The sequence below is a fragment of the Chanodichthys erythropterus genome, chromosome 24, assembly GCF_024489055.1.
Source record: "Chanodichthys erythropterus isolate Z2021 chromosome 24, ASM2448905v1, whole genome shotgun sequence".
NCBI lineage: Eukaryota > Metazoa > Chordata > Actinopteri > Cypriniformes > Xenocyprididae > Chanodichthys > Chanodichthys erythropterus.
In genome coordinates this window covers 12,670,700-12,687,835 of record NC_090244.1, presented here as the reverse complement: position 1 = coordinate 12,687,835, position 17,136 = coordinate 12,670,700, and the positions used below count along the sequence as shown (strand labels likewise).

Below are 17,136 nucleotides of genomic sequence, written 5' to 3'. Positions count from 1 at the left end.
TCAAGTTTGAAAATAAATAGCCTTGAGTCTTTAGGTATTTGGTGCTGTAATGAACACGATAGCGAATACTAAAATCTGATTGACTGTTTAAAATATTTAAATACTTTAGTAGCTGTAGCGCAGCTGCTTTCTTTATGGGGATTACCGGGGTAACCGCTGCATTTCAGCTGTTCCATAAGCATCATCTGCTGTCAAAGAGTAATAAAAGTGCGTATCCTTCTCATTCCACCATGCTGCTCATGCACGTTGGGTTTGTTTACATCAGTGCGCGTGCCTCTTTGATGCAGCATAAAGCAGTGTTGTGCATTTTAAGTGGTTGAAGGGTAAAGTATTCTAAATAATTATTCACGGTATTTTGAAGTGCCCACGATAACAATATTGTGCATATTCATTATCATGATATATCATTGTACCCGTACACCTGCACGTGTATTAAACAATTTTTCCGAAAACAAGCATTTGAAAATAGGAGGAGGGGGGGGGGGGGGTTAAAGAGGAAATCAGATTCCACTCATTATTTTTACATTTATTAAATAAATTAAACAAGGCAACAGACAGACAAGAATAAAACCAGAGCCCTTTGTACATTTTCTGAAGCACTTCTTGATTCTTTAAACAATGATATTGGGTTTTACTTTAGGAATAGTTGCAATTTAAGGTCACTTAAGATATCCTTCATTGCAAGAAACAAACAAACACTCAACAGACACTGCCATTAAACTTTGGCCTCTATTGGAAAATTCACTGAAGAACAGAACAAACATTCACTAAGAATTTTAACAAAACAGGAAGATAAATCAAACAAGTCCAAAACAAAAAACTGCTTTAACTTTATAAAATACCATTGCACCAGTGTAAATAAAACATGTAGTCAGTCCTCTCACCTCTGTGGCTGTGCAACTTTGTGTTTTGAAATATTTTCAGTTAGTAAAGAGGCACGTGTTTGGTTTTTGGTTTATTTCTTTTCAAGAACACAAAAGGCAGCATTAAGTTGGTTTTGATTAAGCAAGCGTATTGCAGTCTGTTCAAAGTCTTCAAATAAGGCTCTCTCAGTCTAAAGTAGTTCTTCTTGCAGGTCAGTTTAGGTCCAGTGGAACTGATAGCCTCTGGACAGGATCATGCTCTCCAGATCCCGGTCCTCGGCCTTCTCCTTCAGCCGTTGCTCCTCCAGCAGACACACCAGTTTGTCTCTTTTCTCCACCACCTTCATGATCTCCACCAGCAGGCTTTGCTCCTCCGCCAGCTCACTCGCACTCTTCTCGCAATCTGGATACGGAGGGAATACAAAGACAGGCCTATCATCAATAATCAAGTAAAATATGGTCCACATAACATTTTCACCATATAACAAGGTTTAATCGCTTTGAAAAACATCATATATATTGCATGATAACCATAATTAAGTATTACACAATGACACCTCTGTGTTCTGTGGCTTAACGCTGCATGTGTCTCAGTGGTAAACAGTGAGCTTCACCACCATGAAGAACTAAAATAAACTTGTGTTTGCCGGAGGCTGAGGGACCAACCATTGACTTGCAAATGAAGACACTATCACCTTCCTCGGCTGCTATCAATTCCTGTTCACAAGTAAATGCGCCACCACGTACAATACATTTTCACTCTAACAACCAGTTATCCAATACAATATCTGAAAAGTTGGTCAACAGACCTAAATGTTTTCACGTTTAATGTGGAATATATCTAAAGATGACAACCTTCCAGTTACCGGATCAGGTATGTAGCCACTATATCCACACTACCGTTGTTTGAAATAATTACACATTTTTCATCTTTTTGAAACTTGTTTCAAAATGTTATGCTCATCTAGGCTGCATTTATGTGAGCAAAAATACAGTAATAATGTGAAATATTATTACATATTAAATAACCGTTTTCTACGGAAGAAGATTAGGGCCAAGCAATAATAAAAAATAAAAAAAACATCGAGATTAAAGTTGTTAAACTGAGAAAAAACTCGTTAAATTTTGAGAAAAATGTCGAGATAAAATGTTGAGAATAAAGTCATTAAAATAATTATGAGAAAAAAGTCATTAAATTACGACTTTTTTCTTGTAATTTAATTACTTTATTCTCATAATTTAATGAGTTTATTCTCATAATTTAATGAGTTTATTCTCATAATTTAATGAGTTTATTCTCAACATTTTATCTAGATTTTTTTTCTCGAAATTTAACGACATTTTTCCTCATAATTTAACAAATTTGTTGTCGTAATTTAACAACTTTTTTTCTCGTAATTTAATGACTTTATTCTCAACATTTTATCTCGACATTTTTCTCGAAATTTAACGACTTTTTTTCTCGTAATTTAATGACTTTATTCTCAACATTTTATCTTGACTTTTTTCTCAAAATTTAACAACTTTAATCTCGAGATGGTTTCATTTTTTTATTATTGCTTGGCCCTAATCCTCTTCCGTAATTTTCTATTTGAATATATTTTAAAATGTAATAATTTCTGTGATGCAAAGCTGAATTTTCAGCATCATTACTCCAGCCTTCAGTGTCACATGATCCTTCAGAAATCATTCTAATATGATTATTTGCTGCTTGAGAAACATTTATGATTATCATGAATATTGAAAAAAGTTTGATGAAATAATATTTTTGAGGAAACAGTGATACGCAACCTAAAGTTTAAAAGAACATCATTTATTTGAAATAGAAATTGTCTTTAAAAGATTAGTTCATTTCAGAATTCAAATTTCCTGATAATTTACTCACCCCCAAGATGTTTGCCTTTCTTTCTTCTGTCATAAAATTTTATGGTTTTAGAGGAAAACATTCCAGTATTTTTCTCCATAAAGTGGACTTCATCAGTTACCAACGGGTTGAAGGTCCAAACTTCAGTTTCAGTGCGGCTTCAAAGGGCTCTATACTATCCCAGACGAGGAATAAGGATCTAACAAAATGTAATTTTCTAAAAAAAAAAAGAAAAAATTATACACTTTTTAACCACAAATTCTCATCTTGCACTGCAATGCGATGCGCCACACATTACGTAATCATGTTAGAAAGGTCACGCGTGATGTAGGGTGAAGTACCGTGGTAGGGCGAAAAACTCCATCTCATTTTCTCCTCAATCTTCAAAGTTGTCTGACATTGTTGTTTTACCTTTTTTTTTTTGTAAAGACCATATGACGTAGTCTTTTCACGTTCGCTTTGTAAACACTTGCTTGGTACTTCTGCCTACGTCACACTTAACCTTTCAAACGTGATTACGTAATATGTGGCTCATCACAGAGAAGTGCAAGATGAACATTTGTGGTTAAAAAGTATGTAAGTAAGTGTAAGTGGCCAATCGTTTCACTAAATAAGACCTTTATTCCCCGGCTGAGATCGTGTAGAGCGCTTTGAAGCGGCATTGAAACTGCAATCTTGACCTTCAACCCCTTGGTAACTGTTGAAGTCCACTATATGGAGAAAAATCCTGGAATGTTTTCCTCTAAAACCTTAGTTTCTTTTCAACTGAAGAAAGAAAGACAGAAACATCTTGGGGGTGAGTAAATTATCCGGTAATTTAATTCTGAAGTGAACTAATCCTTTGAAGATTCCTAAAAAAAAAAAAAAAAAAAATGTAGCATCGTTTCCACAAAAACATTAAGCAGCAAAAACATGTTTTCAACACTGATAATATTAAGAACCATAATTAGTGATTTATCATAAATAATAATTGAGCAGCAAATCAGCATATTAGAATGATTTCTGAAGGATCGTGTGACTCTGAAGACTGGAGTAATGATGCTTTGCCATCACATTTTCATTTGAAAATATTTCAAAATAATATTCATTTTAAATTGTAATATTTCACAATATTTCTGTTTTTACTATATTATTCATCAAATAAATGCAGCCTTTGTAAGCATTAGAGACTTCTTTCGAAAACATTAAAAATTCTTAATTATTCCAAACTTTTGACCTATAGTGTACTGTATGTATCATAACAATCCCACCTTCAGTGTCCATTCGCCGTCTCATGTCTTGCTGTAGCCGACATTGAGTGTCCTCCAACTCTAGTTCTTGAGCACTAGGGACAAGAGCATGTATAAGAGATATACAGAAACCTTGATAAACATCTATAAGTCTCACAGGACTTACAAGATCATGAGTTCAGACTCATATCTGGACAGTTTGTTCTTCTCCAGGACCAGTTTGAACCAGGTTTGCAGTAACGCGGTCTCATCTGTGGAGTCGTCGCCTGTGAACATGAGATAACAGACTAAATTTACTGAATATTAGCATCTCCTATAACACGACTAATACTACCCAGTCCTGTGATGTTGCCAAATTTTAATACAATTAGAATTTTGAACATTATACACACATACAGTGTTGGGGGTAACACATTACAAGTAACGAAAGTTACATAATCAGATTACTTTTTTCAAGTAACTAGTGAAGTAATGCATTACTTTTAAATTTACATCAAAATATCTTAGTTACTTTTTCAAATAAGTAACACAAGTTTCCCATTTATTAACTACCAGCTCTCCTGTAGTTAATGTAACATGGGGTGTTGAGAAAAATCGGAAGTACAGAGGCGTTGTGTGCGCCGTGTGAACATGATGGTTATTCTAGACTACTTCTAGAAGGGTTGCCAGGTTTTCACAAAAAAAAAAAAAAACACACCCAATTGCTTCTCAAAACCAGCCCAATCACGTTTCCGGGGGTTCCCTTGGTAAAAATCGCATTCCGAGGGGTAAAATCTGCATTTTAAAATTTGAATTCCAAGGGCTAAATATCATGTTATTTGGGGTCGCTTCAACCCGCGGACATGAAAAACAACAGTGTTAAAGTAACCCAATTCCATGGGAGAACCGTTGACTTGGCAACACTGAATTCTAGACTAAATGTGAGCATACATTTACTCATTTACTATTCCTCCTGCAATCTGTTCTTCTGCAATCCGGAATGGCAGCACAGCTGAAAGGTTTGTTTGAGCTGCGCCCTCTACTGTACAGGTGTGAATTTGCATTTCCTTCAGCCTGAGGCTTATTCATTTTTACTTTTGGTGTGAAAAGGCCTTTACATTTGCCAAAAACAGAACTTTTTTGTTGTTATAAAAATAGAAAAACAGCCCAGCCCACATGACAAAAAGTAATGCAAAAGTAATGTAACATTACTTTCCATAAAAAGTAACGCAATTAGTTACTTTTTTAGGGAGTAACACAATATTGTAATGCATTACTTTTAAAAGTAACTTTCCCCAACATTATATAATATTTGTATTTTTGTATTTTATTATTATTTATAAAATATAATATATTATAATTGATACATTATTATATTCATAAAATATAATATTCAAATAATAATAAAAAAAATTAAAATAAAGATAAATATAACAGAAAATGTATGCAGACTGTCCTTGCAAAGCAATTTCTATAAATTCGAAACATTTGTGCTTGCATTACTTAAAAAATGTATATATTTATATTCGAATATTTCATGATTTTTCCGTGACTGTGGAAACTTCATGTATGCTCATCAAATCTTTAAAATAACCATTTTAGAACCATGTTAAATACTTGTGAATACTACTATTATTTAGCTAATAGTCTCATGTGTTAGTCTCCCACATTTACAGTTTCATAGCATTGTTTACAACATGCTGCCATCCATTTGGAGGCCGCAAATGTCAGTTAACAAAGAACCTATTCATCAAAAAATGCACACCCCACAGCCCCTCATCTTAACACAATTATCCCGACAAAGGCACGTAAACATGCCGAACAATGGATTGTGGCAGGTCACAGTGCACCGTCACAAAAGATTCGCCCCCATGCATTTATTAATAGAATTCTGCTGCCCTCAATGAAGTCTGTTGATAGAAGACACACTGTATCCTTGCAATCCACTTCACATAAGGGACGTCTTCTATGCCGCCTGCATCCTTGTAGCATTGTGGAGGAGAGAGACGGACGAAACAAGGCCAGGAATAAGATGTCACATGACACACTTAAAGCAATAGATTTGCTTTCTTTATGCATTAATACTATGGAAACCTTCATCTATAGATCTAGGAGTAAACTTCCGTCTCTGCATTTCATTCGGTTTCTTAATATGTGACAATGCCTGTCTAGGTTTTAGGATGTCAAAAGAGGAATTTCTATGAGGAAGCAGGAGAAATGGATTTCTAGGAGATGTTAAAATTCAATTTACAGTCCTTATAATTAGAGCTTAGAGCTTTCAAAATATGATTATAAACTCATTATGCAGTATGTTAAAAGGCTGCTGCGATTTGGCTTTTTTCATCGGAACGACTTGTTGCCTTTAATAATCCCCACGTAGATCAACATTCGGCAAAATAATGAAACATCACATTTTCAGCTCATTTCGGAGGCACTTTTCCCTTTCTCTGCCTATTTACAGAACCCATTACCTCTGCAGTCATTTCAATATAATTTTGATTCTAAATGGCCATTTAGTTTGAATGCAAATCACTATTATTTGAATCTCTAATTTTCTCCCTCTAAAAAAGTCAAACAATAAGGCAGCAGTTTATTTGCAGGTTGTCTTTGTGTACATGCCGTATGGATCCGGAGTCGGTCTTCACGTAGTATTAATGTTGTGAAGTTGTTCGAAAACGAAAGAAAGAAAGATCTTATTTTCTGTTAGTTTTCGTTCGTCATTATCAATCTAAGAAGAGAAACAGGAAGTTCGCACAGAGACGCCCTTTCAAGTCACTCCCTGTTAACTTCCTGTGTGACAGATGAAATAAAGAGGGTAAAACAAAACCAATAGATTATTATTATAGATTATTATTAGATAATAATATAAAATTCAAATACATGCGTAAGGAAATAAGGTTGTGAAATCTGGTTCGCGACTGCAAAATATTTCTCAAGTCTGCATGCTTGATAGGCCAACAGCATTGCGCGCTTCATTTGTATAGCTGTCAGCAACTGAAATGAAAGTCATAAGTGTCATAACACCCCTTTAAATAATCATATCACCATCACAGAGTGAGTGGGTGGAGACGGGGACATGTAAGGACAATGGGACTGATAATGAGGCACTTTAAATAATATATTTCCAGATGTAATAATGTGTGACTGTGTTAGAATATGCCATACCAGTTTCTCCTCTGAGGACCTTCTCCAGAGCCACACCTTTCTCCTCCAGAGCTCGCTGCTTCTCTTCAACTTCCTCCAGTTGTCTTTGGATTACCTGCCAATCACAACAGACAAGCCAAATATGCCTTGAATAACTGGAATATATGCAGGCTTCTAAAGTAGCCATATTTTGCTGTGAAATTTATGGGAAATGTCCCCAAAAAGGGGATGAATCTGACAAAGCCTCCCTATGAAAACACCCTCAAAGTTCATAAATAAATGTGTTTTTTTTTTTTCTAAAAATGCAAAAATAAGTGTTATGTTTGATATTTATTAATTACATTTATTTGAATACAATAGCACTATATTTATTTGTATAAATGTGTGGCATACCTGAGCCCTGTGAAGTCTCTTCAGCTGATCTCTCTTAGTTTGTTGGACCGCCATTTTCTCCTTTTTCTTCTGTGAGGTGCCACTGTGTGTCTTTATAGCAAATAATGAAGAAAAAAAGTGATGGTTCAAACTGGGCTTTGTGTTTGAGATTTGTCGAAGATTGCACATATACAACATTAATGTTTTTCTGCTGGGAAGCGATGTTTACCCTTTGCGAGTTTGGTTCCTGTTCCTCCTCACTGGATGAGTTGGACTCCTGTTGCTGTTGTTGCTGAGCAGATGCTGTGGATACAAACCACAAGAACAAATGTATCATTTTAATAGAATTATTTTTTTTTTTATTTAGCTAAAGAGATTTATCAGTCAATACCAAAATAAAAAAAAAATTAAAAAAAGAGCAGATAGCAATAAACACAACGTGCTGTTTATTTTAGGTACATTTAAAAAAAAAAAAAAAAAAAAAAAAGGTCAAGGCCCATTTGAAAAACAGTTTAGTTAGTTTAGGAATTTATCAGTATTACCTATGGAAGCCAGTTTCCGCCACAAAAAAAAAAAGAAAAAAAAAGAAAAGATGAATTGCGACTTTTTATCTCAGAATTCTTATCTCAGAATTTTTAACTCGCAACTGCGTGATATAAAGTCAGAATTATGAGATATAAAGTCGCAACTGCATGATATAAAGTCAGAATTGTGATATAAAGTCAGAATTGTGAGATATAAAGTCAGAATTGTGAGATATAAAGTCAGAATTGTGAGATATAAAGTCACAATTGTGAGATATAAAGTCAGAATTGTGAGATATAAAGTCAGAATTGTGAGATATAAAGTCAGAATTGTGAGATATAAAGTCAGAATTGTGAGATATAAAGTCAGAATTGTGAGATATAAAGTCAGAATTGTGATATAAAGTCAGAATTCTGAGCTATAAAGTCACAATTGCGTGATATAAAGTCAGAATTGTGAGATATAAAGTCAGAATTGTGAGATATAAAGTCAGAATTGTGATATAAAGTCAGAATTCTGAGCTATAATGTCACAATTGCGTGATAAAGTCAGAATTCGGAGATATAAAGTCGCAATTGCGTGATATAAAGTCAGAATTCTGAGCTATAAAGTCACAATTGCGTGATATAAAGTCAGAATTGTGAGATATAAAGTCGCAATTGCGAGATATAAAGTCAGAATTCTGAGATATAAAGTCACAATTACGTGATATAAAGTCAGAATTCTGAGCTATAAAGTCGCAATTGCGAGATATAAAATCAGAATTCTGAGATATAAAGTCGCAATTGCGTGATATAAAGTCAGAATTCTGAGATAAAGCCGCAATTGCGAGATATAAAGTCAGAATTGTGATATAAAGTCAGAATTGTGAGATATAAAGTCAGAATTGTGATATAAAGTCAGAATTGTGAGATATAAAGTCAGAATTCTGAGATAAAGTCGCAATTGCGAGATATAAAGTCAGAATTCTGAGCTATAAAGTCGCAATTGCGAGATATAAAGTCAGAATTCTGAGATATAAAGTCACAATTGCGAGTTAGGCCCAACCCAAAATTTAGGCCCTGTCTACACGAGCATGGGTATTTTCAAAACTGCAGCTTTTCCTATGCGGTTTGGCCGTTTGTCCACACACAAACGTTTTTGAAAACTGAAGATTTTTCGAAACTTCGGTTGCAGTGTTGTCGTGTAGACGGTAAAACTGGAGATTCTGGCTTATGATGTCGGAAGCAGAACAGGTAATAACCTTTTTTTCAGGCTTCTGACTGGCCAACATGACTTTACAGTTAGGGTTATATCGCCACCTGTTGGTTTGGCATGCTGTTGACAGCGCTTCATAGCGTGTTTTTGCGTTTTAATGTGGATGCGTTAAAAAAAAAACTTAATAAAAATACCCGTGTAACTTACGCGTGGACTAGGCCTTAGGCCCTATTTACACTAGTTTTAAAATGAAAACTATCCTCGTCTACACTGGCGTTTCCACAGTGTTTCGGAAACGATCTCCATCTACTAGGGATGGGCGATACAGCTTATTTTGTTTTCGATACGATACCGATACTTTCAAGGCCAATATCACCGATATCGATAACGATAAGATACCTCTAATCTGAAATTAATTTATTAATAATTTAATAACTTAAGCCCTTAAATTATTGAATTACTATGAGTAAAATGGGTAATGATACCCACTTAACATTATATTTTAAAGGTATTTTAACATTCAATATGCCTTAATTGCAATTTATTAGATTATATTTTTGTTTACACATGGTTAAAATGTTTACTTGTAGTGGTAACCATGAAAATCTACAAATACTATATGTTTAGCTGAACAATGGTCACTGTATAATTGTGTGCATTTAAATAAGGTACTGCCAGTGACAGGCTGTTGCATCCATTCAATGCAAATTTTGTATTCTGACAGTGTAGTTATAGAACAGCACATCAATACGAATAATTAACGTTCAATTTAAATAAATGTAATTGCAAAAAATATGTATAGGCTACCATTTTATTTTGTTTGTTGTGAAATTAACTCAAACATAGCCTATTATGTTGTTCTGTCTTAGGTTAAGCATTGTTCTGGACTGCATTTCCCAAATGCATCAATGTTTTTTTTTTACGATACTGAACACATGCAGTCTCGGTGATTGACTGGTTCTGACTTGCAGCATTTGCATGTGTTCAGATGAGCAGGAAAATAGTTCTACTACACAATTATTCACTAACATAGGTTATTTGTCTAAATCAATGCATATTGTATACATTAAATTTATTGTTAATTAAACAAAATCACTGGTAAAAAAAAACTAAAAACACCTTAGTATTGATATTTTTATTTGAGTATCGTTACTTTCGATACTCAACGTCAGTATCGATTATATATCGATACTTCATATCAATCTCCCCATCCCTACCGTCTACACTACACGACTGAAAACGCATGTCACATGACTGTTCATACACACTGGGCATGTGCTTAAAAGTGTAAATGGTTGCGTTTTGTGCTTGTAGGCAGCTGCAGTATAAAAAAATGACAACAAAGCCAGCAAAGATTGCAGTCTCATTTTATATTTTACACAGTCGTCAAGGATACGCAGAGCGAACGTGGGCAGCCATGCGTTTTCAAAAGTCTTCGCTTTGGTCCGTTTACACTGAAACGCAACTCTGGGGTTTTCAAACTAAAACGAGCTCTGCAGCGTTTTTGAGAGTCGAAAACGCCGGAGTAGTGTAAACGACAGGCAACGTAGCAAAAGTTATGCGCTTTAAAACGAAAACACACTCGTTTTTTTTTTATATCATGTATTTTATATCATAGAATATAAAGTCAAAATATCTTGAGCTTGTGTTAACCACAAACCTAATTTCAGGCATTTAACCTAAAACCCATTCAAAAACCCACTAACTTCCTGGACACTAGAATCAGAAGTGCTGAAACTTGCTTCCGGGTTTTGGCCTACAAAAATATGTCTTCCCTGCAGCACTCTATAGTGTTATGAATGTAATTGTACGTGAACGAGATTTGTGCATCAGAATCGATCCATTGTTTGGAATTACATTTATGAAACTTATCACTATCATGTCATCAAAATATTGTGCTGCCAACAACGTGGTATGAATAGTGTTTTGATTCATCACAAGATTAAAGTGCCGTGTTGTACAGTTACCTGAATATTGCATGCAGGGAATATAATGAAAGCCAGTGGGAGATTATAATATAAGAGATAACAGTGCTGCATATAATAACAATGGAGTTAACACATCAGCACGACGGGTTTGTGCACATGCCATATGTCATGTGCTGACGGCAGGTGGTATAACTTTAAGCACCAGGAAATGAAGAGCGTGCGAGAACAAGTACTGATGTTCATCGTCTAGGGCAGGGGTGGGGAACGTTGATTCTGGAGGGCACATTGTCCTGCAGAGTTTAGCTTCAACCCTAATTAAACACACCTGAAGCTAATCAAGGTCTTCAGGATTACTAAAAGTACAGGCAGGTAAGTGTTTTTTTCAGGGTTGGAGCTAAACTCTGCAGGACAATGTGCCCTCCAGGATCAGCGTTCCCCACCCTTGGTCTAGGGTCAAGTAAACAAGATGATTTATTTAAAGCTACACTGTATAACTCTTGCAAGTCCCTCTAGCAATTAAATGCATGCATTTTGTGATCCATGGTCATTTTTTCTTATGGTGACTAACTTTCAACCATTCACAAGTGGATGACGCTAAATACAGGTATAAAAGGGGTCTAAGGCCCTGTTTCCACCTGGTATTAAGATGTGTTTTGGTCAATCGGATTGCAAATAGACGAGGGAGACACATACCTGTTTACACCTTGATTTTAATCCATATCTTTTGCTGACTTTCAACCACTTCTGTCCTGATTTCTTCAAGGGAAGGGTCTATGGGCGGGTAAATGTATTTTTTTTTTTCAGATCTTTCGAAAACAATAAGCTTGCACAATTTACATATGAACGTGCCCGGAGACAACGAAAACACATACGGAGAGCATCAGCTTTTGTTTCTGCTTTGACAGCCACAACACCGGCGTTAGAAATCAGGAATGGTGAGAGAACATTGTGCTTGGTACATTTTTTGTCTTCAAACCAAACTTGAGTATTCAGCCGACAAAGTTTAAATCCCATCTGGCTAGCGCACTTCCCATAATGTTTACGCGTCAGGTCAGAAGGTGGAGAGGAGGAGGTCTTTAGTGGTTGTTCGAACACATTCGACCACATGAGCGTTTACATTACGAAAGCAGTCTGGTTGAATGCGTTTTCGACTACCTCTGGAAGTGGTTGAATGTGGACAAGCTCAAAACATTTTAGACCCCGTTTACACCTGTATTTAGCGTCGTCCACTTGTAATTCGTTCGACCAAAATGCATCTTAAAGGATTAGTCCACTTTTAAATGAAATTTTTCTGATAATTTACTCACCCCCATGTCATCCAAGATGTTCATGTCTTTCTTTCGCCATTCGAAAAGATACCAGACGAGGAATAAGGGTATTATCTAGCAAAACGATCGGTCATTTTCTAAAAAAATACAACTGTATACGCTTTATAAACACAAAATATCACCTTGCACGTACTTCCGCATTCTTCAAAAAGCTTACGTTGTATGTCCTACGCCTTCCCTACTCTACTTACAGAACAAACGCGGCGCCAGTTTAGTTTTTTTCCATAAGTAGAATAGGGAAGGCGCAGGACATACAACCTAAGTGTTTTCAAGAATGCGGAAAGCGGAAGTATGTGCAAGGTGATATTTTGTGTTTATAAAGCATATACAATTGTATTTTTTTAGAAAATGACAGATCGTTTCGCTAGATAAGACCCTTATTCCTCGTCTGGTATCGTTTAAAGCCCGTTTGAAGCTGCACTGAAACTGTAATTTTGACCTTCAACCGTTTGGAGGCTATTGAAGTCCACTATAAGGAGAATAATCCTGGAATGTTTTCATCAAAAACCTTAATTTCTCTTCAACTGATGAAGAGGTGAGTAAATTATCAGGAAAAATTCATTTAAAAGTGGACTAATCCTTTAATACCAGGTGTAAACAGGGTCTAAAACGTTTTGAGCTTGTCCACTTTCGACCACTTCCAGAGATAGTCGAAAACACATTCGACAGGATTGCTTTCATAGTGCAGACGATCATGTGGTCGAATGCGTTCAGATGGGATTTAAAGAAGACGAAAACCAACCATTTCTAACACTCACTCCCAGGATTCAGCGTGGTCTTGTGGCTACAGAAGTGGTTGAAAGTGGACAAGAGAGACTGATTTAAACACCAGGTGTAAACTATTATATGTCTCCCTCGTCTACTTGTGATCCGATAGACCAAAACGCATCTTAATACCAGGTGGAAATAGGACATTTGGGTAAAGAAATGGTTTGGAAGATGGATTTTGTGCATTATTAATAACTTTTGTTTGTTTGTTTGTTTTTGTTTGTTTGTATTGGGGGGGGGGGGGGGGTGGCTTAACCTCAGCTTTGTTACTGCGATATCATGCGCTACTTTGGATGTGCAAACTAGGGCTGCAACAACTAATTGATATTTATTCATAAAAGAATCTTGAAAGAAATGTATCAACATTGATAATCTTGAGCACCAAATCAGCATATTAAGGCATCTTTACACAGACAAGTTAAGGCTGCTCTGTGCCTGCTTAAAATGCTGTGTAAATACACTATGCAGCATAAAAGCCAGACTAAGGGGCTGTTCACACAGGATGCGTTTTTCCATTCCAATGCACTCCTTTTCCATTGTTTTTCTATGTAAACATGCGCTAGATGGACTTGTATGACCATTGCGCTCGTGTCTTGCATCTTTTGCAGCATCTCGGGCATGACGCAGCCTTCTAAAACTGCGCCGCTCAAGTTAAAATCAGTTCAACTTTTAAAAAACGTGTTTGAGACCTAAATTTCACTAATTACCTTTGCTTCTAAACCTGGAAAGAATGGTCAAGATGTCTTTCTCGTTGTCTCCTATGCTCTTATCTGCTCCCTCGTTCCTTTTAATGCGCAGGGAGGAGAAGAAATTGAGTTTTCTGGGCGGCAAGGAGGCCATGTCATCTTTTGCGCCCCTGGAGGTCTTCGAGCTGATAGCCACCTGCTCCAGTAACGTCGTGAGCTCGCTTGCAGTCCTCGTTCTGGATTGACTTTCATCAGTGGACGTGCTGCTGTGTTCCTCATCTTGGTTGCTCTGAATGCTGCTGCCAAACAAGCCGCTGAGGTTGAAGGACCCCTCAGACAACGGCCTAGCTTTCAAAGGTCGGTTTCTCCTGAGGACCACAGGGTTGCTCCCCTTGCTGAAGGACTTCCGGAGACTTTTGGCCCACTGTTGGAAGCCAAAGAGTGGAGGAGTGGGCTCGGGTTGGGGATGGCTTGGTTTCGGTGGAGCTTCTGGTTCTGGTTGATTGTTTTGAGGATTTGTAGAGGTCCTGTCAAGTTGTTCTCCTTCAGAAGTTGAGGACTTTCCAGGAGCGGTTAATTCCCAGTTGAGAAGCTTCTCCTTCTCAGATAAAGACAAAATGAGCTTCTTCTTGGGGCTGAAGGAGTTTGCCTCTGAGGGAACCGCTGTGATGACAGGCTCTGGAGAGGAAGTGCTGGGTTTTGAGGTTTCAGGTTGAAAATGTGAGCGATACAGAGGGATCTTTGGGATCTCATCAAGGGGGGTTGAGTACTTGTCCTCCATTAGGGGGCAGTCAGACTCTGTAGTCTGTGTTGCAGGCTTTGTTGGGGAGATCTGTGTCAAGAAAAGACACAATCTTTAACAGCTCACAGATATAGCAACTAAAGTACAGTGACTATCCTGTAAAAATAAAAAAATTCACACACTATTTTGGTAATTTAGTCCAAGAAACCTCCTATCAGCTGGATGCAATGACTGATTATTTGAGGATAGATGTGATAGACAAAAATGATAATTTGATAATAATGATAATACAAAAATGATAATGATAATAGACAAAAAAGTGAATGTAAATCTGTTTACCGATTCATGGATCTCCTCAAAGTCTGAGTCTCCATCGTCCTTGCCAGGGGGATCAGTTTTATCGTCTGGTTTTCCACTGTGAAATTTCTTAAGCAGGACGAGGGGCAGGGCTGAGTGAGGAAATGATGCACAGAAGGGTTTTGATAAGTGTTCACAGATCTAATGAACATTAATAATAATAATAATAATAATAATAATTAAAACATGAATAATGATTAAATTAATAGATGATAATAATCATGCTATCTATGTTGAGAAATGGCTACCACATCACATAATAATAATAATAGTTTTTTTTAACAATAAATAGTTAATCAATTTAATAAACATTTTAGTTATTATTATTATTAATATTATTAATATTATTATTAATAATAATAATAATAATAAAAGCAAACTCTGTTGAGAAATAGCTACCTACTTTTAAAATGTCTGTACATCACCAGCACAATTTATTTCAGTGCTAAATTAATAAATTATTAATTTATTTTTATTATTGTTGTTGAATCATGTAATATTATTATTATTATTATTATTATTATTATTATTATTATTATTATTATTATTATTAATTTATATTAATTTTAATTTATTAATATTATTTATTATTTTATTAATTAAATTTCTCACTTATTTATTTTACTTTTTATTTACGAATTTCACTATTGTTTTAATTTAAATTTTAAATTTAAATGTAATATTATTGGTTTAATTTAATTTAAAGATATTAGTTATTATAAGTTCATTATAAAATAATATTATTATTCTTATTACTACAATAACATAATAACCTTTTTAAATTAGAAACAATAAATTCATAAAATAAATAAGTGAATTAGAATTGAATTAAGAATAATTTAATAAAATAATAATAATTATGTTAAATCACAACATTAAAAATAATAATTTATTTTTTAAATGATAACTACTTATTGCTTAAGTTAATAAATGAATAATAAAGAAATAAATATTAAATAATAAAAAATAATACATTTATTTCAGTGCTAAATAAATAATTAATTTATTATCATTATTATTGTTGTATCATGAAATAATTATTAAATTATTAACTTATTTTATTTTTATGAATTTCACTATTTTTTTAATTTAAAAAAGTTATAAACAAGTATTATTATTACTACAATAACTTATAACTTTTTCAAATTAGAAACAATAGTAAAATTCATTAAATGAATAAATTATTATATATATAATAAATTATTATAATAATAATTGTTGGTGTTTATTCATTCAATTATTATTCATCTATTTATTAAGTGAATAATAATTGAATGAATAAAAAATAATAATAAATTATTATTGTTGTTGTTAGTGGTGTTGTTGTTAAATCACATAATAATAATTAGAAACAAAATAAATAGTGAAATTCTAATAATTCTAATTCATCCCTTTTGTCCAAGTTATACTTGCAAGGAAACTGACATTGTAAATGTTGCTAAATTATGCTAATAACTACATATTATAGTGCAACACATTCAACATTTGCAGCACAGATTGTAATGTTTGCCTGCACTAAGTGTTTTTGTATTGTCTCAATCAATAGCTGTGAAACAGAGCCACAGCGCCCTCTAGAGGACAGGGTGGATATGACCAGCATCAACAAAAGAGATTAGCTTTATGTAAAGTTGTCACAACAACTACTTTTGTACCGCAGCAGCCTTCAGAGCTCTGCTTTCAGGTCAGTAATTAATTTGAGTGCTAAAAATAAAGAAATTGAGCTCTAATAATGAAGAACATGTGCTCAGGCTCAGGCAAGTCCAGTTCAGTTATAAATAGAGCACGTATGACGCTTGATATTAATCCAGAGAGGATAATCGAACGCATGAATTCAGATTAGTGCACGTGTGGCAGCTGACATCACAGCCAACACAGCAAGCAAGGTCAAGCGTGTTCATTCAACACACAGACACTCTGAGCTCTTTAACAACCTTGAGCAGAAAAATAAGTCAATGACACAAGCTCAATGGGAAGGAAAACACTTCTGCTGTGTATGAAGGTTCCCATGCTGTTGTTTTTTCATGGAACACTAGGAGAATGAGACTTACTGGATCGAATTTTCTTTCTCCAGAGGTTGTTTTTGTTGGTAGTTTCTCCTTTGGTGGAGCGTTTCACTGATGAAAAGAGGAAATCAAAAGGAATGCTTAAAGCGAC

The 17,136-nt window shown here is 35.0% G+C and overlaps 1 protein-coding gene across 8 annotated transcripts in view; it reads right to left on the bottom strand.

Annotated features, from left to right (window-relative positions):
- Positions 1-512: 512 nt before the first annotated feature.
- Positions 513-17,136, bottom strand: part of mical2b (microtubule associated monooxygenase, calponin and LIM domain containing 2b) — a 66,897-nt gene continuing 50,273 nt past the window's right edge. For 6 of the 8 annotated variants that reach the window (XM_067378866.1, XM_067378868.1, XM_067378869.1 and 3 more), the window contains 9 exons: positions 17,031-17,096; positions 14,965-15,074; positions 13,905-14,715; positions 7,681-7,754; positions 7,473-7,562; positions 7,101-7,194; positions 4,123-4,222; positions 3,978-4,051; positions 513-1,266 (listed from right to left, as the gene is read on the bottom strand). In XM_067378866.1, coding sequence (XP_067234967.1) covers positions 1,082-1,266; positions 3,978-4,051; positions 4,123-4,222; positions 7,101-7,194; positions 7,473-7,562; positions 7,681-7,754; positions 13,905-14,715; positions 14,965-15,074; positions 17,031-17,096 — 1,604 coding nt within the window. In that variant the 3' untranslated portion in view covers positions 513-1,081. Of the gene's footprint in view, positions 1,267-3,977; positions 4,052-4,122; positions 4,223-7,100; positions 7,195-7,472; positions 7,563-7,680; positions 7,755-13,904; positions 14,716-14,964; positions 15,075-17,030; positions 17,097-17,136 lie in introns of those variants that run through there. The other 2 variants (XR_010893857.1, XR_010893858.1) reach the window with 1 other exon arrangement.